Source organism: Petromyzon marinus, chromosome 31 (assembly GCF_048934315.1).
Source record: "Petromyzon marinus isolate PM22_M1 ecotype Great Lakes invasive population chromosome 31, UKy_Petmar_22M1.pri1.0, whole genome shotgun sequence".
Classification (NCBI taxonomy): Eukaryota; Metazoa; Chordata; class Hyperoartia; order Petromyzontiformes; family Petromyzontidae; genus Petromyzon; species Petromyzon marinus.
The window spans coordinates 13,761,412-13,783,301 of record NC_133697.1 but is presented as its reverse complement, the minus strand read 5'-3'; the positions used below and the strand labels follow the sequence as shown (position 1 = coordinate 13,783,301).

General features: G+C 46.2%; 1 protein-coding gene across 4 annotated transcripts in view; it reads left to right on the top strand.

Annotated features, from left to right (window-relative positions):
- Positions 1-21,890, top strand: part of LOC116947878 (uncharacterized) — a 66,748-nt gene that overhangs the window by 18,682 nt on the left and 26,176 nt on the right. For all 4 annotated transcript variants that reach the window (XM_032964118.2, XM_076071119.1, XM_076071120.1 and 1 more), the window contains 10 exons: positions 707-9,968; positions 10,735-10,859; positions 11,841-11,972; positions 16,402-16,423; positions 16,723-16,811; positions 17,928-18,005; positions 18,576-18,686; positions 18,934-19,005; positions 20,464-20,568; positions 21,128-21,250. In XM_032964118.2, the coding sequence (XP_032820009.2) occupies positions 707-9,968; positions 10,735-10,859; positions 11,841-11,972; positions 16,402-16,423; positions 16,723-16,811; positions 17,928-18,005; positions 18,576-18,686; positions 18,934-19,005; positions 20,464-20,568; positions 21,128-21,250 (10,119 nt within the window). The remainder of the gene's footprint in view (positions 1-706; positions 9,969-10,734; positions 10,860-11,840; positions 11,973-16,401; positions 16,424-16,722; positions 16,812-17,927; positions 18,006-18,575; positions 18,687-18,933; positions 19,006-20,463; positions 20,569-21,127; positions 21,251-21,890) is intronic.

Below are 21,890 nucleotides of genomic sequence, written 5' to 3'. Positions count from 1 at the left end.
AACTCTAACACAAATATTCCACTAAGAAATCTTATTTGCTGTACTGCTACCTCCTAATATGACGGTACAAGGCGCAATCATCATGCCCATTGTCTCTATCCGTCGATCATGTACCTCTGTGTAATAAGTAATTGACTGAGAAATTCAAATACATCCTTACACTTTGTCTGTTATTGCATAGTCAGTAGCTTGCAAACTAGATGTGTGATTTGTTGGTACCATCTGCAGTGGTAAAATAAGGGTTTTTTTTGGATGTATAAAACCATGGGGTGGACGATTGGAGTTGTAGGCGAGTGATGGTGCAGTGGTTAGAACATTGCGCTATGAACCCGATGAGTTAGATTCCCAGCCATGAGTAACTTCAGTGGTGAGTAATATCAGTGGTGAGTAATATCAGAATCCATTCTGGTACCTCCCCCTCATCAGTCCTTCCTAACGAGCTTGGTGAGGTATGTCCCTCACTAACCAGGTGGTGAAGTATGGTCAAACAACCCTCATGACCGACATGATGTGGGGAGGGGAAGACCTTTAGCAATGGTTTAACAAAGGGATTACGTTATTAATTAATTATTAACAATTATTAATGTATTGGTACTATAAAGACATTACTGCTGCCTACGTTTTGCAATGATTCATGGACTAATGCTGACTTTGGATTTTTTTAAAAAGTGATTTGTAGTACATTAATTAAAGTTATCCGTTGCAGTTTACAGATTTCATGTGCCTACCATCCAGTCATCAGAACGCAAAAACATCTGATGATGAAAGTCATGGAAACGATGATCTCCACATGGGAGATGTGGAGCCCACTTTACCTCAAGTTAAAGCTAGCGGTTCAGAAAACCAAATGCCTAGAGTACCAAATGAAGAAGAAAATATTTCAAAGCAACACCAGGTTAACGGAGATACAAGGACTGAAAAAGATAGCGACATGAAGTCCCCTGAAGGAGATGCAAGAGTGGTAACACCACAGGGACAGCCATCTCACGTTCACGGTGATGGAAAACCCTTACCAGTGTTAGCCTCTCATCCCAAGGCCAGTGAAGACAAATCCCGTAATGATTCTGAAATTGCTAGCGATCCTGAAGTTGACGCAGCTTTGTTTCCAGCAGAACATTCTGAAATCGGACAAGGAACCTTAAATGTGGAATCCCCAAGGGAAGCCTCATCTGTATCAAACGCATATGCAATTAAAAAGGATGTAAATGCACTTGCATTGAAAGAAGATAACTTGTTTAGCATCGAGAGTAACGAAGATGAAATTACGCCTGAAGACAATGCCTCAAGCGACCTGCCAGAGCTGCAGATCCTATTAACGGAACAAGTCTCGGAGGTCCGATTCGTTGAACAGCTCCCGACCGAGTTGGTGAAACATGACAAACGTGTGACAAATGAGCGAGAAGTGACAGAGCAGGTCACACACGCATTGAAAGAAGGGGAAGAATATAAAGACTTAGCCACATCGGATGGACATATATTGACTGGGGAGGTGAAACGGAGCAGAGCAAAATTAAAAGATTCGCCAGCAGTGTCTGACTTGACAATGACACACGGCCATGATACATTTTCTCAAGAAGACATATTTCTTGCTAAATTCAACATTGCAAATGCCGAGGAACAAACTTTAAAAACGGATCCTGTTACGAAAGAAATTAAAGAGAGAAAAGATGAAAATGTTGATTCCCCCAACATAATTGTTGGAACGGCAGTCACAGAAGGGCAGGATTCTGGTGGCAATGACAGAGACCAAGTCTCAACAGAAGCATCATCAGATGCTGGGGACATCGAAGGTAATGACCTCAGGAGGCCTAAACCTGCTCGTAACGATGAGGCTGCAGAAATGTTCACTAAAACTCAGGGTGACGGAATTGCCAGGGAAGATAATAAAAGACCTCTCCAAAATGAAATCCCACTTCCTTTACCTTCAACGGACATTGGAAAAGGCACATTGGAATCCGAAGAAGATGATTTGGTTCACATGGAGACTTTTGAGGATGAGAATACATTTGTAGAAAATGCTGATAATGACCTTCCAGAGGTGCAGATCCGTCTAACAGAGCAAATCTCCGAAGCTAAGCCCAGCAAACTGGTCGACACTGAATTGATAGACATCATCGAAGATCAGTTAGGAAGTGTCAATGTCACTGCACAGGTTACAGACTTGTTAGCTGATGGTGAGAATTACGTGAAGCCTGTAAAGTGGGACAAACACATATTTGGCAGTGATGTGCAACAAAAAGCTTCCAAGTTCAAATCCTCACCAGATGATTCGGAAGACTCGGACGCAGAAGCAAAGTCGCATTTGGTAGTGGCAGGCAAAGATGATGCAACTTCCAGTGAAGCAGCTTACCTTGTCAAATTTAAAATATCTGGAAATGTTCTCAACCCTGATCTGACCAAAGACTTAGATTCTGTAAATCGAAACAGTGATGGTGCCGAGGACATTTTAAAATTGCCTTTGAAAGAAATGCCAGGTGATAGCCACCGTAAATCATCTGATTTCAACTGGGAAAAGGACATAGGTGACAATGAGTTTGCAGTCGAGGTTCACGATGTTCCAGCACTTTTGAATATAAGCCCCGAATTGGAAACAAATGTTGTTGCCGAGGCCTCATCAATAAACACTCAGCACTTTGATGTGGAAAAAGCAACACAGCTGAAGGACAGTGGATCTGAAATCAATGACAAGCCTCCTGCAGGAGTAAAATACGAACCTGTAAACGACAAGTCCGAGGTGATCTTGGAGAACAAGGATGTGGCTGAGAAGGTGATGAATAAAGATCGAATGAAGGATGGCACCCTTGAATTTGACAGTAATGTGGAGACCAAGAAGGCTCTTGGAAAGCGGAGTGTGGAACCAGCAGCTGAAGAGCTAACGGTGCTAACAGCCGCCAGTAACTCGGCAAAGGACAAAGAGGGAGGGTCACAGGTCACGTCCCAAGTGGACAGAACAGAACCACAATTGCAAGCCTCCTCACAAGATGTTGAGAAAGTGAACCTGAATGTGGATGTTAACTTGGAACATCTGGTGGAATATCCGGTGACCAATATATCAGAGGCGGCCATTGAGGAGACCGGCAAGTTGCCAGAGATGCAGGAAAAGCTAATGCAGCCAAAAGAACTAGTGCGAGATGTGGCCGCGGAGGGCGAGCAAGAGGACCGTGTCGATGATTCTCAAGCAGGGAATGCGTCTCTGCCTATGGAAGCCAAAGCACCATCACAAAGGAAGGATGGAGATCTCAAACTGGAAGGAGAGGCCAGCGATGCAAATAAGTTGTCGATAGAGACTCCTATGCCAAGGGAGTCGGGAACGAAGGAGATAGTTGATCGACATGATGAGCAGGGAACGGATCTTCATGCAGGAGTGAAAAGTGATGAAGACGCTTCTGATCGTAAGGTGGACGCCATGGTTGTAGATGACAAGAAAGCCGTAGGCATTCCGACGACTTTAGATTTAAATAGAATTGATGCTACCTCAGAGAAGATGAAACAGAATACAACTTTGGAAAATAACTTGGAGATGGATAAGAATATTGGAAATGCTACATTAAACGCGGATAAGGGTCTGGGTGTAGGTGACAAGAAAGATAAAGAATCTCTGGTACCTATAGATGTAAATAAACTGGATGCTACCTCAGAGAAAGTGGCGCAGAGAACAACTTTGGAAAATAACTTGGAGGTGGATGAGAATATTGGAAACATTACATTAAATGTGACCAAAAGCCTGGCTGGAGATGTTAGAGATGTAGTCGGGGACACCTTTGAGGAAAACAAAATTGGAGATGATGTGCATTTAGAGAAGCTTAACAAAGGTGAGGTGGATTCTTTGGTGGAAGCCACCATTGGAAATGGTAAAGAAATTGGGTCTTTTAAGGAGATCAATCCTCTGTTCAAAGAAAGCGGTGATGATGTTAAACCATTAGAAGAAGATGAGCCACTCCAGGGCTCAATGAGGGAAGCAACTGAAACCTTCACACCTCTGAACAGGCAGCATGCAAAAGTGGAGAGCAAATTGGCTGAGGGAAATAAAGTTCCCACGGGAGATCTAACGACCAAAGAGGATGTGAACAAAAAGGAAATCACTGAACAAGTAAATGAGAAACTGCGTGCAGAACGCTTGGCGATCGAGGACGCAGTCACCAGCGTAAATTTCGAGATCAGCAAAGCGTTGGCCGACAGTAATGTACAGCTGAAGACTACCCTTGACAAGAAGTATATGGAGATGAAAGAATCTAGAGCTGCGATGGATTCAAAGATGAAGAGCCCAAATGAAGAATTAACCGAGTCCAAAGGAGAAATGGAAAAGCGTGACGATTTAAGAGGTGTGTCGATGGAGAGGAGTCTGAAAGTGGAGAAAAAATATTACTCAAATTTAGTCAAGGTCAATTCAATCGAAGAAAAACTGAATATGATGGATGCTGAAAGTAAAACACCAGCAGGCTCTCTGGAGCCTGTGAAAGAAACGGTTGATACAAATGGAGCACAGGAAGAAAACAATGGGAAGAAAGGGCAAGCATTGAATGAGGCAGAGATAATGTCAACCAAACAAGCGAAGATCGTAGACAAAGAGGTGTCAAATGATGATGCTTACCAGAGTTTGATCCATACAGATCCTTTGCATAAAGAGCTTCGGGAAAAAGTGTCTGAGGTTTCCAAAGAGCCGGTCAAGGAAGATGTGGACCCCAAGGGAATAGTCGCGAAGAGAAATGAAGCCGCCAATGAACAACACTTTGATGTAAAGGACATGGACAGGGCTGGTGCGGGCTTAATTTATTCTCAGGATGAGGAGCAGTTACTGATAAAGGAAACAAAATCTCAGCAAATTTTCGAGCTGAAAAAGGCATTGACTGAGGAAAATAATGGACTCGCGAAAGTGTTGGGTGAGGAAGATTCAGAAATAATAGACGCAGACTCCAAAATAAACTTGGAGTTCAAGAAGGGTCTCGTTGGTAACAATGGTGCAATTGCTGAAGCCTCACACGGTCACCATACACTTATGAACCCAGAAGTGAAGATTGTGGAAGATGTAAAATTAAATGAAGATTTGAAAGAGGCAGCTCTTGGATCGGAAGAATTGTTGAAAATAAATGAGACTGCACATTTGTTGAAAGATGTCGGTAAAAATGATGACCTAGGTAAAGATAACATTGGAAAGAGCAACGCTTCTTTGACAGAGGAAGATGCAAAGACCGTGGTAGACACGGAGAAAGAGGGACCGAAGGGGAGTGGAATGCTTGAGCGAGAGAAACAAAATAAGTATGTGGAGGATGAAAATGAGATAAGTGAAGCTGAAGGGAAGTTAATCTTAGCAATGAATAAGGAGATTCCAGGGGAAGATGAGAAGCTAAATGAAGCGCTCAATTCCGAATATCTGGAGATACGTGACGCGAAAGCCGAGGTGAATGTCAATAAAAAACGTTTGGAACTCGACGAACGGGAGGGAAAAGATGCGAATGTGGAACCTGAGAAGAACGAAAATTCATATGTGGCTAAACCCACTGCCGCAGATGAGAAGAATGGAATGCTTGAGCGGGAGAAACTAAGCAACTATGCAGAGGGTGAAAATGAGATCAGTGAAGCAAAAGAGAAGTTAATTTTAGCAATAAATAAGGGAATTGCAGGGGAAGATGAGAGGCTACATGATGCGCTAAATTCTGAATATTTCGAGATGCGTGGCACTAAAGCTGAGATGGATTTAAATGTCAACAAGAAACGCTTGGAACTCAATGACCAGGAGGGAAAAGATGCGAATGTGGAACCTGAGGAGGCAAATTCAGACGCAGCTAAACCAACTGCCACAGAAGAGCAGAGTGGAATGCTTGAGCTACAGAAAGTAAAGAACTTTGCAGAAGGTGAAAATGAGATAAGTGAAGCTAAAGGGAAGTTAATCTTAGCAATAAACAAGGGAATTGCAGGCGACGACGAGAGGCTACATATTGCACTCAATTCTGAATATCTGGAGATGCGTGATGCTAAAGCCGAGATGGATTTAAATTTCAACAAGAAACGCTGGGAACTCGACGACCAGGAGGAAAAAGATGTGAATATGGAACCTGAGGAGGAGGAAAATTTAGGCATGGCTAAACCCACTGCCGCAGATGAGCAGAGTGGAATGCTTGAACGGGAGAAACGAAGCAACTATGCGGAGGGTGAAAATGAGATCAGTGAAGCAAAAGACAAGTTAATTTTAGAAATGAATAAGGGGATTTCAGGGGAAGATGAGATGCTACATGATGCGCTCAATTCTGAATATTTGGAGAAGCGTGACCCTAAAGCCGAGATGGATTTAAATGTCAACAAGAAACGCTTGGAACTCAACGTCCAGGAGGAAAAAGATGCGAATATGGAGCCTGAGGAGAACGAAAATTCATATGTGGCTAAATCCACTGCCGCAGATGAGAAGAATGGAATGCTTGAGCGGGAGAAACTAAGCAACTATGCGGAGGGTGAAAATGAGATCAGTGAAGCAAAAGAGAAGTTAATTGTAGCAATAAACAAGGGAATTGCAGGGGAAGATGAGAGGCTACATGATGCGCTAAATTCTGAATATCTGGAGATGCGTGACACTAAAGCCGAGATGGATTTAAATGTCAACAAGAAACGCTTGGAACTCAATGACCAGGAGGGAAAAGATGCGAATGTGGAACCTGAGAAGGAGGAAAATTCAGACGCGGCTAAACTCACTGCCACAGAAGAGCAGAGTGGAAAGCTTGAGCGACTGAAATTAAACAACTTTGCAGAAGGTGAAAATGAGATAAGTGAAGCTAAAGGGAAGTTAATTTTAGCAATAAACAAGGGAATTGCAGGCGAAGACGAGAGGCTACATATTGCACTCAATTCTGAATATCTGGAGATGCGTGACGCTAAAGCCGAGATGGATTTAAATGTCAACAAGAAACGCGGGGTACTCGACGACCAGGAGGAAAAAGATCTTAATGTGGAACCTGCGGAGGAGGAAAATTTAGGCATGGCTAAACCCACTGCCGCAGATGAGCAGAGTGGAATGCTTGAACGGGAGAAACTAAGCAACTATGCGGAAGGTGAAAATGAGATCAGTGAAGCCAAAGAGAAGTTAATTTTAGCAATAAATAAGGGAATTGCAGGGGAAGATGAGAGCCTACATGATGCGCTAAATTCTGAATATCTGGAGATGCGTGACACTAAAGCTGAGATGGATTTAAATGTCAACAAGAAACGCTTGGAACTCAACGACCAGGAGGGAAAAGATGCGAATGTGGAACCTGAGAAGGAGGCAAATTCAGAAGTAGCTAAACTCACTGCCACAGAAGAGCAGAGTGGAATGCTTGAGCTACAGAAAGTAAAGAACTTTGCAGAAGGTGAAAATGAGATAAGTGAAGCTAAAGGGAAGTTAATCTTAGCAATAAACAAGGGAATTGCAGGCGAAGACGAGAGGCTACATATTGCACTCAATTCTGAATATCTCGAGATGCGTGACGCTAAAGCCGAGATGGATTTAAATGTCAACAAGAAACACTTTGAACTCAATGACCAGGGGGAAAAAGATGTGAATATGGAACCTGAGGAGGAGGAAAATACAGATGCGGCTAAACTCACTGCCACAGAAGAGCAGAGTGGAATGCTTGAGCTACAGAAATTAAAGAACTTTGCAGAAGGTGAAAATGAGATAAGTGAAGCAAAAGACAAGTTAATTTTTGCAATAAATAAGGCAATTGCAGGTGAAGACGAGAGGCTACATAATGCGCTCAATTCTGAATATCTCGAGATGCGTGACGCTAAAGCTGAGATGGATTTAAATGTCAACATGAAACGCTTGGAACTCAACGACCAGGAGGAAAAAGATCTTAATGTGGAACTTGAGAAGGAGGAAAATTCAGACGTGACTAAACCCACTGCTACAGAAGACCAGAGTGGAATGCTTGAGCGACAGAAAGTAAATAAGTATGCGGAGGGTGAAAATGAGATAAGTGAAGCTAAAGGGAAGTTAATTTTAGCAATAAACAAGGGAATTGCAGGGGAAGATGAGAAGCTACATGATGCGCTCGATTCTGAATATATTGGAATACGTGAGGCTAAAGTTCAGATGGATTTAAATGTCGTCAAGAAACCCTTGGAACTTAACGACCATGGGGAAAAAGATGTTGCACTGGAGTTGGAAGAAATTTTGGACAGAACTAAGCCCTCTGCCACAGAGAAAGTTACCGAAGGAAATTACAGTCATAAATATGATGTAGCAGGCACACTGCAAAAGAAGGATGTAGCTCAAGATATTGAGATTCGGGAAGCCGCAGCCAGGGTGCGTTTAACAATGAAGAGAGCCTTGGCTGTTGATGGTGAAGTGTCACCTGCTGACTTTAAAGGTGATGTAGCCATACAAAAAGAAACGTCTCAGCTAGATTCTGAGCTGAAAAACGCCTGGTACCAGGTGGATGACGACTTGAAGGATGAAGAGGATTTCGATGATGGTGATGCAAATGATGAAGCTGAGCAGACCGTTGTGACAAAGGAACGTATTAAGGTGAGGCTGTCTCAAAGCAAGCACGGGGCAGGTATAAAGGAGACACAGCTGGAGAAAAACGCCGATCACGAAGAGGATCTTTCGGGAAAAGAGGGGATGTCGGAAAAAGACGTGCCTACAAAGCAGTCTACTTTAGATGTTAAAATAAGAGAAGACTTGAAAATAGAACAATTTGCAAACAAGGCAGATTTAGAGATGCTCGCCGAGCAGGGAAATGAAAATGTGGTAAAAAGTGACGATCTCGCTCATGATGAGGAAGGTAATGAGGAGCCTCAGGAGGAGCAGGTGGATAAAGAGGAAGTGGACAAACTCGAGGAGAAAGATCTAAAAGGACGAGTAGAGTTGAACGATGATGAAGATTTTGAGGATAATTTTGAACTAGAGGAAGAAGAGATGGATCCTGAACCGGCTGATGAAGAATTATATTATTTGGATGATGAGGAACAGGAGGATCAAAAGCCTGTGGAAGAGGAGGAAGATGAGGATAAACTAGAGGCCCCTGAAGATGAGGAAGTTGAAGCAGATGTATCTTCCTCGGTTAACGTGGCAGAGGATCATAAACAAATCGGTAATGCAAGTAATGACGATGGTGACGTTGAAAGCGATGACCCACTAAATGATTTCGATGAAGAACTTGATGATGACGATGAGAGTGATGGTCATCGTGTAGATGATAACATGACAAATGAAATGGATGACCTATCGGAGACTGAACTCCTTGAAGATGAAAATGCCCTTGCATCTGAAGTAGGTGATGAAATTTACCTCGAAACTGATCAATCCAGAAGTGATCAGAATATCTCACAAATTACAACAGCAGAAGATGAACTATACCCAGATGTTCTGGAACAGATGGATCTGGGAAATGAACAAAACTTGTCTGCAGAAGATAATATTATGAAGGAAGAAATTGAAACCCTGCTAGACGTAGATGATGCCCATGCCGACGAGAAGAGGAGAGTGCCCACGGGTAACTCCGACTCGGAAAACGATGGGTCTGAAGGTCCGTCCCGAAAACCAGATGACGGCCCGCCCGAGTTTGAGCAGACAGTGGTGGAGGATTACTTGAGCGAGGAGCGCCAGTCTCGCTTGCGCCGGATTCTCACGGAGACAAAGCTGAGCTTGCTGGAGGACCGGCTGCGTGCGTTCGAACGGGAACTCGCCGACAGCAAGATTAGGGCAGAGGGCACAATGGAGGACGTCGAGAAGAGCCTGGACTCTGTGATGGACAGGCACGAGGGCAGGGTCCTGCAGTGGCTCCAGGAGGTACTGGAAGATGTCGGCAAGCAGCATGAGGAGGCCGAGGAGGGACAGGACCTGGAGGAGGAGGAGGAGGAGGCGTACGAGGAGCGGGTGGAGGTTTTCAATGACGTGCAGGATGTCGTCTTCGCCATGAGGAAGCGTTTCTCCATGAGCATGGAGAGTGTACCCATAGCTCCGGGGGCAAAGGTCAAGGTTAAAGTGGTTCAAGGTGAGATGACGCAGCACACATGAGAGTTGCTGACCTCTAATCTCAGTTCCCCATAACATCTTTTCTGTTCTATTCAATCAAAACAATTGTCTACTCTCACATCTTCCCATCAGTCTTGGCACAGTGGGAGCTCCCTCATCCCTGAATAATCTAGGGTCACATTCCCATTTTGACAAAACGGCCAAGACGTTTGGAAAGTTTGTCAATTGGGAACATGCGCGGATGTTTCCATCGGTGTATTTCCATAAAAACATCCTAGAAAAAGGATCAATCATCAAGATTAAAATCTGGCCTGGTATTTGGTAAATGCTGTAATGCAGGAATATATATGGATATTCATTAGCTTGAACCCATTGCATTATTATGAACATTTAATGTGTTTCGCTATACCTTTGCACACTGAATCCAAATTAAACTATACTCTTAGTATTTTTCGTGTCAGTTGTGTTCATTGATGCAATACTTAAAGTATGCATTCAAAATAATTTCCAATGGAGGTGGATGGCTCGGAGGTTGGTGCCGAGCCTCTACCGCTCAGTGCCGGATTAAAATCTTGGCATTCATCGGTGATTAAACTGAGTTCTTAAGTGTCCGTGAGTTGGAAACTTCGGATGCAAGCAGAGCCGGCCCTACTCCCAAGGGAGCTGCAGCTGCCACCGTTTTGATGAAGCGAATCTGCACTGTTATTGCCATAGAGTTTGAGGTAAGGCTGTGGTGTTCTTGCAGAGTATTTTTTTTAAGCGATCGGACATTTTCTTTGCTGCAGACAAATTTTCCTGGCTCCCGTCGGACAAAAACGGCACGTTGCCGGATCTCATCCTGCGAATGGATTCTGCCTTCCTCTACGTCAGGGCCTGTGTTCTTCCGTCACTGGGATCGCTGCTTGGAATGGTGAGCTTGACAACCCTGATCACCTTGTTTTTTATAACGACAGCCCTCGACACGCTCCTCACAGATCCATCGGTGGCCGTTCAGTGACCTCACCCCATAAACCTAAATCCAAACACGCAACGGAGCCCAGGCAGTCATTGCATTGCATTGCACAGCAGCTCTGTACGTCATATGCAGTGTCTGTCATCATCAGTGCCCCGCAGGTTTATGGGGTCAGTCTCTGAATACGATCTGGTAAATAATGTTGAGCGAGCTATTAGCCCTGTTTTTCCTGAGCCACCGTAAAGGTCACTTCCCCACAAGCAATGGTATAACTTAAATTATAATCAAACTGACCATGGCAGCTGCAGTCACCTTTTCCACAGATGTAAATTGATAGAATTGCACAAATGTGTGACTGTGATTGCACCGGAGTAGACAGTGGAACGCATTGTGAGTCTCTGGATCACTGCGTGGGGCAGTTTAAAAACTGGTCATGATAAAAAATATTTTGTAAAACTGTATTTCTCATCATACGTTGTGGTGTAAGTTCCTTGAGCTAAGGTGCTCTATAAATATAAAATAAGAATAAGATAGCAAGTGCAGTCATTTTAACATTATGAGCAAGTGCAGTCTCCGACTCTTTTATCCACTCTCCCTCTGGCGCCATTTCCCGGAACGTTACCTGTAACGTGTTTTTCATTTTAAGGCCACGACGTGATTAACGAATCACATTGAGGCCTTACTGGCAACGCAGCAACATCAAGGCAGCAGCAACGTAGACTCAAATGTAAATGTCTATGGGTCTGTGCAAACTCGCGTCTGACGCGCGCGTTCTCCGAGGGCATGAGGGGTATTCCACCCGTCCAACATTTCACATGGACAGTTGCTCCTCAATGAATATCCATACGGAAGAATAGGGAGAGGAACCCTGGGCCCAGCTATCACCCAGTGGTCTTGCCGTGAATTGTGAGCAACTCCCTCATGCTGCGTTCTCCGCAGGTGGCTTCTCAGCTACCGGCCGAGTGGCGACCCGGACCCAGCTACCACGGCGTGCCCTGGGACGTCGTGGCCACAGGACTGTGCCTGGGCATTGCCTTTTCACTCGCCTTTCTCTGGAGGCTCATCTGCGTGGTGGGTTCCAGACGTGGTGCGAAAGCAGCACGTTGTAGGACGTAGCCCTCTCTGCTCTTCCATCCTGGCCGACACAACTTCAATTGGAAGTTGTGGTGCAAAGTAGGCTAGTTTACAGAGAAAGGCATGCGGTTGTTTTTGGTTTTTGAATACCCGACAGGAGTGGTTCTTAACCTGGGGTACACGTGCACCCCCTGGGGGTGGGAGATGCCCTTTGTGGGGGTGCGAGACATGGCAGATTTTTTTCGAAGATGAATCATCGAAACACAAATTAAGCGCGGGCACATGAGTACAACTACTTTCATGAAAGCTTTGTATTTATTAAAATTATTTTAAAAATTACGATTGAGAACCAAAGGGATGGAAGGCTGCAGTAAGGGTTAAGAACCACTGATCTACAGGCTTGGGTGCTTACTGTGTACAAGGCACAATGAGCGGGTTGTTGATTTTGAAAACAAACATTTCACAAGACGCTTGGAGGCAATTTCATTGTGAACGGTGATATACACTGTGCTACTCCCTGCACCACAGATTAGCACGGTTGGCTATGAAAGAAGTTCACCATACATATACGCGTACACGAGAAACTCGATCAAAAACTACATTCCCTCTTAATTCTCAGAATGGAAAGAAGTGTGACCTTATTATTTATTGCTTTGAATATGCCCAGTTTGAAATGCCATTTGGCTACCATGCCCAATATCAGTTTGCCCTGAGAGGCACATTGTGTCTGTGATGATCTTGGTTGATGCAGCGTAGCTCGTAAGTGACATTCGTGAAATTAGCGGCATACGGAGTAATCGTAAAAGCACGTGTGCACATTCACACATCCATAATCGTTGAGCTGTGAACGTCTCCTGTAGATTTCCTTCACAGCAGTCTCGTTCCATGTCGGTAAATCACTGCCAAAGGTCCGCGTGGCTTCACAAAGCCCGCCCTGGAACCCTCCAGCCCAGGGGTCGGGAACCTTTTTGACTAAGAGAGCCATGAAAGCAAAAAATTTGGAAATTTATTTCAGTGAGAGCCATATAATATATTTTAAAAGTGAATTCAACTAAATGTCAGTATAATAAGCCTCTGAATTTATTCTTTTAAATAATGTTGTTATAACACTCACCATTAATGCGACTTCTGGTGCTGCATGGATTTGCTGATGTCTTTGTAGTCGGGTTGGTACTTGGTGAGGTTAAGCTTCATGCAAGCGTTGAGGCTTTCATCCGTTAAACGTGATCGTAGGTTGGACTTGATGTTTTTAAGATGTGAGAATGACTGCTCACATGCATACGTAGATCCAAACATGGTCAATACAGCAATACTCACACGCTGCAGTGTGTGGTATGTGACAGGAAGCGCGTTCCAAGTTTTGAGAATCAGCTGGTCTTCGGGTTGGAGTTTTTTCATTTCTGTCCACATGTGCTTGCTCGCCAACTCCGCTTTCTGTCGTGTGATTCTTTCCAAATCTTCATTCAGTGACTTGAACTTATTCACCCACATGTCTGAGGCCTTCAGGTCAGCCACTTCTGCTTCAAAATCTCTGACGGAGACACCAGGGATGTAATTCAGGTCGGCTGTGTTCAGTGAACACTCGTTTGGATGGGTGATGAACTTAAAAAGACGAGTGTGCTCACGAAATTCTCCAAAGCGTGCTTTGAAGGACTGTAGGAGACTGGATGTGCAGCCAGCTAGCTGGTGGAGATCAAGGTTTTGAATGGGCTCACTTGCTGTGCATGCATCTTTAAATTGGCTCAGTTTTTCAAAATGTAGTAAACGACCTGTTTCAAGATCCGTGATGAAAAGCTCCAGCTTGTTTTCAAAAGCAAATACAGCTTGTTGAAGGGATAACACTGTATTTCCAATGCCTTGCATTTTCACGTTGAGCTGGTTCAGATGTTCAGTCAGATCTACGAGATAGTAAAACTTGAGGAGCCACTCGGTGTCGGCTAGCTCAGGATGCCCGACGCCTTTCATTTCAAGGAAAGTCCGGATTTCGTTCAGGCAAGCCGCAAAACGGCTAAGCACCTTCCCTCTTGACAACCAACGCACATTGCTGTGCAAAAGCAGACCAGGATAGTTATTTACAACTTCATCCAGCAGTGTTTTAAACTGGCGATCATTTAAGGCTCGGGCAACAATAAAGTTGATCACACGAATGACCAGCGACATCACTTCGCCAAACTGCCTGTCACACATCTGAGCACAAAGTGCCTCCTGGTGTATAATGCAATGGAAACTTAGGATGGGTCTATTTTCATGTTCACGGAGAAGCGCCACAAATCCTTTGTTTTTCCCCACCATACACGGAGCACCATCAGTACACACTGAGAGAAGTTTATCCATAGGTAGACTTTTTTCTTGAGCAAACTCCATGAAAGACTTGAATAAATCCTCACCCCTTGTGGACCCTTTTAATGGCAGAACAGCAAGACTTTCTTCGCGCAGTGTGTCACCAACAGCATATCTTGCAATCACGCTGAACTGCGACAAATGGCTCACGTCTGTTGACTCATCCAAAGCCAGAGAAAAGAACGGCGCTGCATTTATGTCCTTCACTTGCGTTTCCTCCACTTTGTTTGCCATCACGATGGTACGATCATGAACAGTTCTTGCCGACAGAGGCATGTCTTGTATCCGTTTGATTATCTTGTCTTTGTTCGGAAGATCATCAAAAAGTTCATTGGCTACATCCAGCATGAACGTTTTAGCATACTCGCCATCTGTGAATGGTTTTCCGTTCCTCACTATTGCTAAAGAACCAGCAAAGCTAGTCACCTTGCCGGGTCCATACGCGGAGTTGCTGCTGGCTAGCTTGCACCCTGCTCAGAAGCTCTTGGCACGCTTTCTTTCTGCTGTCTCCCGCAGGGTATTTTGATGCAAAGGTAGCGTGGCGCGTGTCGAAGTGCCGCTTTACATTCGACCGTTTCAACGATGTAATTTTGTCATTGCAAATTAGACACACCGCAGAACCCGCTCTCTCCACAAAGGCGAATTCTTCGGTCCATTCGTCCTGAAATGTACGATACTCGTCTTTTTTTCTTTTCGCCATCTTCTTCGTCGAAGGGTTAGCTTTGAGCTAATGACCGAGCAGACGCAATCTCAGACTGATTCAAAAGGGGGCGTTTACCTGTTTTACCCAGCAACGGCAAACGTAGGCCAGTATCATCCAATTAAAATAATGGACAATTGCTCCTGCAGCCCTGAACAGGACATGCGCAGTGAAAAATCGATGGATGGATTAAAACAAGTGAGAATATTTTGTTTTATCTGCGAGCCATATGCAATCATCAAAAGAGCCACATCTGGCTCGCGAGCCATAGGTTCCCGACCCCTGCTCCAGCCCCTTGATGTCCTACCGTTCGCCTCGTTACGGCTGCTTTGACGTCTCCAAGCGTCTTCACGAAGGGTTCCCTTTCACAGTCGTGCGTCGTGTTCTGCTGTAACGCGGCGGGGGTTTCAGGAGAGAAATATTCCCGGATTTTTATGTGGCGCGTTGCGTTTTCGCCTGTGCAAGTGGCACGGTGCCAAACCCTTGCTGGCACGTCCCGCTTGCACCGATTCCCTGCTCGACCCCCTTGACTGCACGCACACAGACACGGCGAGCGAGTGAGAATGTTCTTTAGGCAGTTTAAACTCAAAGAGCGCATTTCCTTGCCATGGTCCCTTCTGTTGTAATAAAATAATTCTGCAATCGCTTTCCAACTGGACCTCGTTGAATATGAATCGCATGTAGTTCGGAAACAGTGATTTGACTCGTTGGATTTTTGTTAATTGGCACAAATAGCTGTCAGTAACACGAGAGTGAGTTTACAAACGGTGACGAGCATTACTAATGCGTAGGTTTTTCCGTTTGTGCTGTATATGTATGTCTGTTGAACTTCTTTTGCACTGTACGTAGCCAACCGTGCTAATCATTTAGTAAAAATAGGACGTTTAGTAGTACTTTTCCAAACTGAAAAATTGTTGGAACAAGTCCTCATCATTATCTTGACATCTCTAACGCGTTTAAAAGCGTACAACTCCTGGCCACAACTTGACAAGGTGCGGGGGAAGGACAACAAACCAAATGCAAAAAAAAAATTCTAAAGAAATTAGGTATCTACATTTAAAAGTGCACAGCTCCAGTAGTGGTGTGTAGCTGTGCGCCTTCGGGTGTCACCGCGCGTTGTTCGGCCATGATGTCTCACATTTCACTCAACTTGATGATGACGGCAGCTTCTTCACTCCCTGAAAATCCATGAAAGAATTCTCGTACGCAATTTTATTGTTTGACAAGTCAGTCCCTGAAGGAGCTCGCAGCACGCGGAGAGAAACGTCGGACAGCGTGCCGAAGCGCACGCGGTACAACCCGAAAATACTTCGGAGCGCCAGTGACAGTTGTTGCATGTTTATTGCCCGTTCTGAACTAACGTTGACTTTCTTTCGATCTTGACAGTTTCAAAACAGAAGATATCTACGTAAGTATTGCTTCTCCAAAATTGTAAAAAATTATAATTTTGCTCGTTTGTAATTCATTGATTAAGTAAGTTCACCCCACCTTCTGGATTCGAGCGCGGAATCTCGTCGCCCCGGCATGCATTGGGCGTCCGTCGCCGCCTGAGCCACACAGCTGCCTCTGCAACAATTCGGTTTTGAGGTGCAGGTCAAATTACGAGACGCGTTTCGTCGCGTTATGTTTTTCTCACCCTCGTTTCGCGTTCGTTCGGCGGACCCCCCCCCCCCCCCCCCCAATGTTTTCTGGTCGGGGTTGCCGTAGGGAGGGAGGCCCGACACATTCAGACGGTCAAGAAGGTTCTGGAGGAGAAACACGAGCTGGCAGAGCAACTCGCAAATGCGAGGAAAGAGGTGAGGGGTGGGGTTTACGGTGCTGTGGCGTAGCTATCCAGTGAGCAGCAGGCCAGTGTAAATGCATCGTGTGGAGGCCCAGGGGCTGGAGGGGCCCCAGCACTGGGATACCGGGAGGGGTGGGGGGGGGGGGGAGAAATTGGACAGGGGAGGGGGGACCCCATTTCACGCAATGTCTGCAAACCAAATAGAGTTGACCGAGTGGTGTTTGTGTGTACATGTATGACACCCGGGTCTGTACCGTGACATCCTGGCAGCGAGCCTTTGACACTTCACATGCCCTCAAAGCGCACCTTTGCTACCACAAGTGCCGTGGTGACGTTACTACCGCTCGGTCGTGAATGGCTGGATGTCGTTGTGCGGGGGGGAAGGAGAGGGCTTGGTCTAGTGGTTCAGGCACTGTCAGAAAATCCTGGTGACCTGCATTCAATTCCCGGCCACGCACACCATCGGTGACATCTGAACTCATCCCAGGCAACTCCAAGGATGATTCGGCTATAATTAAATACCTGGTGCGGTGTCTATTAAGCCCTATCCCATGCCGAGACGTCTGCAAGTTGCAGGGTGCGGGATTCCGTTCACCGCTGAATCTCGGAATGTGCGAGCGATTAACCTACATTTTATTTAGAGAGGCGTAGCGCCGTTGTTTTTGAAGACATTGCTCTCGCCGCAGAGAACTGTAGCGACACGACCGCACTCTACGATAGCTGGCGCCAAACTTCGCCACACGCCCTCCCGCATGGCCTTGTGGGAGCCTCGGTACATCTTCCGACCTGAAGACGTACCGATAAAGATATTTTATTTTAGTTTTTTTTTCTTATTACGTCATCAGAATAGCAAGGGGGGTACTCAGCACTGGGAAGACAAAGGCAGCGGGGAGTGGTGCCGGCCACACCGTCCACCTTCGTGTGCTGTCCCAACCTTATCCAGTCATGTCCTATGAAGAAGGGCCACTGCCCGAGATGTTGTCCATTATATAATTATGCTTTTAAGAGCACAGTGTTATTGATGGATGCGATGTTTCTTTAATCATTTATCAAGCAAGGCGCTCGCTGACGGCACTGGGCTCCAATGGTCTGTGAGTCTTAACGAGAGATCTTCATCTTTGTCTGAAAGATCCATGGGAAAGCGAGCTCGCTGCAGGGCATGCTGGAGGGGTCGAAAAGCAGCAAGCAGGCCATCGCCAAGCTGCAGGTGAGCGGTCTCGGTGGACATCGCTCGGGCCGTGGTAAAGGCGCAGCCCTGCAATCGCTTACTCGTGCCATGAGCTGAGCCTGAGCCAGGCCTTGGCCGAGCCGCTCGCGCGTCTTTGAAAGCAACCGAGCGGGTTGAAGCCAGAGCCAGGTCCCGATTAAGAAAATGCGGCCCTGAGGGTTGGGAAGCGGTCGACGTTGCACTGTGCGCGCCGTGCTCGCTGTGTGCGCACTGTGGGTCGTGCTATTGGTCTGCTGTGTGCTGTGCGCACTGTGGCGCGTGCTAGCGGTGTGCTGTGTGTAACGTGCTCGCTGTGTGTGTTGTCTGCCATGTGTACCGTGCGCCGTGCTTGCTGTGTGCTGTGCGCACTGTGGCGCGTGCTAGCGGTGTGCTGTGTGTAACGTGCTCGCTGTGTGTGTTGTGTGCCATGTGTACCGTGCGCCGTGCTTGCTGTGTGCTGTGCGCACTGTGGGTCGTGCTAGCTGTGTACTGCGCGCTGTGCATGTGTCGTACTTGCGGGTGTGTGTGCGCTGTTCTCTTGACGTGGTGCCGCCGACGGCTGTGCTCAAGACGGAGCACAGGGAGCTGCAGGAGAGCATCTGCGAGCGACGCAGCGAAATGGAGGCGATCCGACACAGCCTCCAGTCAATGCAGCAGCAGTGGGAGCAGCAGAATTCTTTGGTACGGCATTGCAGTGCGGTACACTGCGACGCGGTACATTGCGATGCAGCGTGCCGCAAATGCTAGAATGTGGTATTCTACAAAGCAGCACGATACGATGCAGTACACCAGGATGCAGTACACCAGGATGTAGTACACCAGGATGCAGTATGCTGCCATGTATTACAATACAATTGAGTGCTACAACGCGATACGCAGCAACGCGGCACACTACAACCCATTGACGAGCGCGGTGTTGACGTGACAGAAACTGCGGCTGCAGCGCAGCACGGAGGGCGTGGAGCAGACACTCGGCTCGCTGAAAGCAGATCTCGAAGCGGTGAGTTTGGTGTTTGTGCAACGCGCGCGTTGGGATCGCCGCAACACCGAGGCGTTACAAACGGGCTGGCACAGCGGTGGCACAGTGGTTAGGGCTTCACGTTGCCCCACGAGCCAGGTGACTCGAGTTGGAGAGCCGACGACGACGACGACTAGGATGTTGGATCCCTGGCCATGGCTCTAACATCGCTGGTGGGTGATGTCATAGGCGGGGCCGTGCATGCCGTCGCTGGCCTTCAGCAGCGGAGGCACCACACAGACACCGCGCAGCAGCCTCCTCGTGGCCAACTCGGTGTGGGGAAAGTGACTGGAATCCATACTCCTTGGTTCTTTCGGTAAAGTCACGTGGGTATAAAATAAAGTAAATTAAATCACGGCGTTTCGATTGCAACACGAGCACTCGTCATCAGGTGGGAAAACCACAGCAAAAAAAAAAACCCACAGCAATATATTTTCGTGCTTTGATTTTCCCACCTGATGATGAGTGCTTGTGTTGCAATCGAAACGTCGTGATTTAATTTATTTTATTTTCTACCCACGTGACTTTACCGAAAGAACCAAAGAGTATGGATCCCTGCAGTCACGAAAACTTCAAATCTAGATTTTGCTGGAATATTTACAGCAGAGCTCTTTAACTTGGTGCTCAGTGTTCTAAGTTGTGTCGTCTGTGTTTGTAAGATGATTTTCTGTTACCTTTCCAAGTACGTCCTTCCAAATTGTTGTAGATTAATATTTATGACCTTGTCTCAACAGTGTTTGACCAAAAAATGCCAAAAGGAGGGTTATAACTGCTCAACCAGAGCTATTAATGCGTTTATAGTTGCGTTGTCTTTTTAATATTCACCTTGTGGCATTCTCTGTTCTAATACTGGTGAGACAAGGCCACAAAGAAGGCTGTCTCTGGTGTAGGCCAATCAGTTTCAAGGACAATGCAATCTTTATCAAAGCATGTCTGCATGTTTTACCACAATCATGTGTGGTTCGTGCAGACTTGAGGCCTTGTGATAATTAGTGTCTATTTGGTGTTTGTACTTGGGGAGTGGTAGTGTAGCGGTAAGCGCACTGCTCTACGAACCCGGCAACCCGAAATCAATTCCCGCTCATGGCCGACACCAGTGACGATTATCTGAACCCATTCTAGGCATCCTCCCCTAGGTCGACTCAGCCTCAAATGAGTCCCCGGTGCAGTGTATAAACATCGCCACTGGGGAGACAAAGGCGGTCGGGCCTGGTGCTGGCCACCCACCCCCTCGTGTACCTTGCCGGAATTCATAGGTGCTTGCGAACAGCACTTGCCCCAACAGTCTGTTTAGGCTATAGGGGGGATCTTTGGCTTTATCTTTTTTTCCAACCGTAAAGGCTAAAGCCTGTTACGTTTTTTTTCATCCTCTTGATACCGGCAAAAAGGATCCCGTGGATAAGCGGCATCTTGTTGTTGTTGTTGTTGTCCCCATTGCAGGTCCTGTCTCGGGTTGGAACCGCCAACAGCAACAACGACAAGATGGAGGCCAAGCTGGTCAAAATGGAGAAGGAGAACGAGCAGCTGCAACGCAGCAACCGGCGGGTGGGCTGATCCGCAAGGCCGTTAGCTCGTTTCCCACTCGTCTCCCAAACCCCAGCGGCTACAGGCAGTAGCACAGTGTTTTCGCAGCGCGCACGTGGACGCTTAAACACAACCCTTCGGGACAGGCTTCTGGCAAATGGTGCAATTTGTGAGCGTATAGTTTCTCTCAAGGTGCCCGGTGTCTGTTACGGGTGAGGAGAGCACGCTTTGCGAGCGCTTGTATGTTTGGTAATCGTGAAATGATTCGATTTAGCGCGGTTGGCCACGTATGGTGCAAAAGAAGTTCAACGTTCACCCAACGTGTCGATCCTTACACGCATCGAGTCGCATGTATGAAATTAACGTTTTCTTTCAACGTAAGCAAATTACGTGCCGATGCAAGCTTCGGAGAAGCAGAGCGAATAATGCATGACCGACGAGGGTAGGGCCAATAAAATATAACGGCGAAGGACAAGAGTAAAAACGTGATTGAAAGGTAGTAATAGGTTCCCGATTTGGAATTGTGACCTCGGACTGACGAGAGCCCGTTTCGTGGACGTCTTGACCGTTGAATGTGCAGCTTGAGGAGGAGGTGGAGCTCTGCGACACGTCGGTTGGGGAGCTGACGGAGACCTTGCGCGCGGAGAGGCAGACGCAGAAGAGTCTGGAGGAGGCCGTGGCCTTCAAGCAGAATGAGGTGGAGGTGAGGAGACCTGGCAGCTCAACAAATGCGAGCAGTCATAATGAGAGGTTTTCTTTTGGGTTCGATCGCGTGAATGTAAACGTGTCCGTTAACACGCCACCGTTACCGCCCCGACACAACCAATCAGTAAGGTTTGTCACGCAAACGAAACTTGCCAATTCGTTACTGCTTCAGCACACCGGTGTGTTTGGAGAGTTAATCCACGACATTTACAATTTTAACTTTTGTTCTGTTTGCTTTGTCGTTGGCCATGTATCTGATCAGTATGTTGTAACTGGCAATATTATGCTGATCAAAACTTTCCTCGTTAAGGATGACAATTTACAGTAATGTATAATAATTAATAATTACAGTAATAATTAAACAATATATTGACTTCGACTAAGTAATATTTTCAAAAGAATCTAACTTTTGTGGAAGATCTAGCTAAGTTATCCACATTTTAATATAATTAATGGGTTTGGTGGGTCCATGGACACAGGTAATCTGAATCGATGGCTTGCTCTGTAAATGCTCATTGATTGATATAAACGGCTCATCCTCCCAACCTAATTAGATTCCTAGGCACTCACCCAAGATAAGTGCACGTTTATCTTGTCGAGCAAATTAATTGTTTCAGTCCAGTTGCCAATGACTGCAC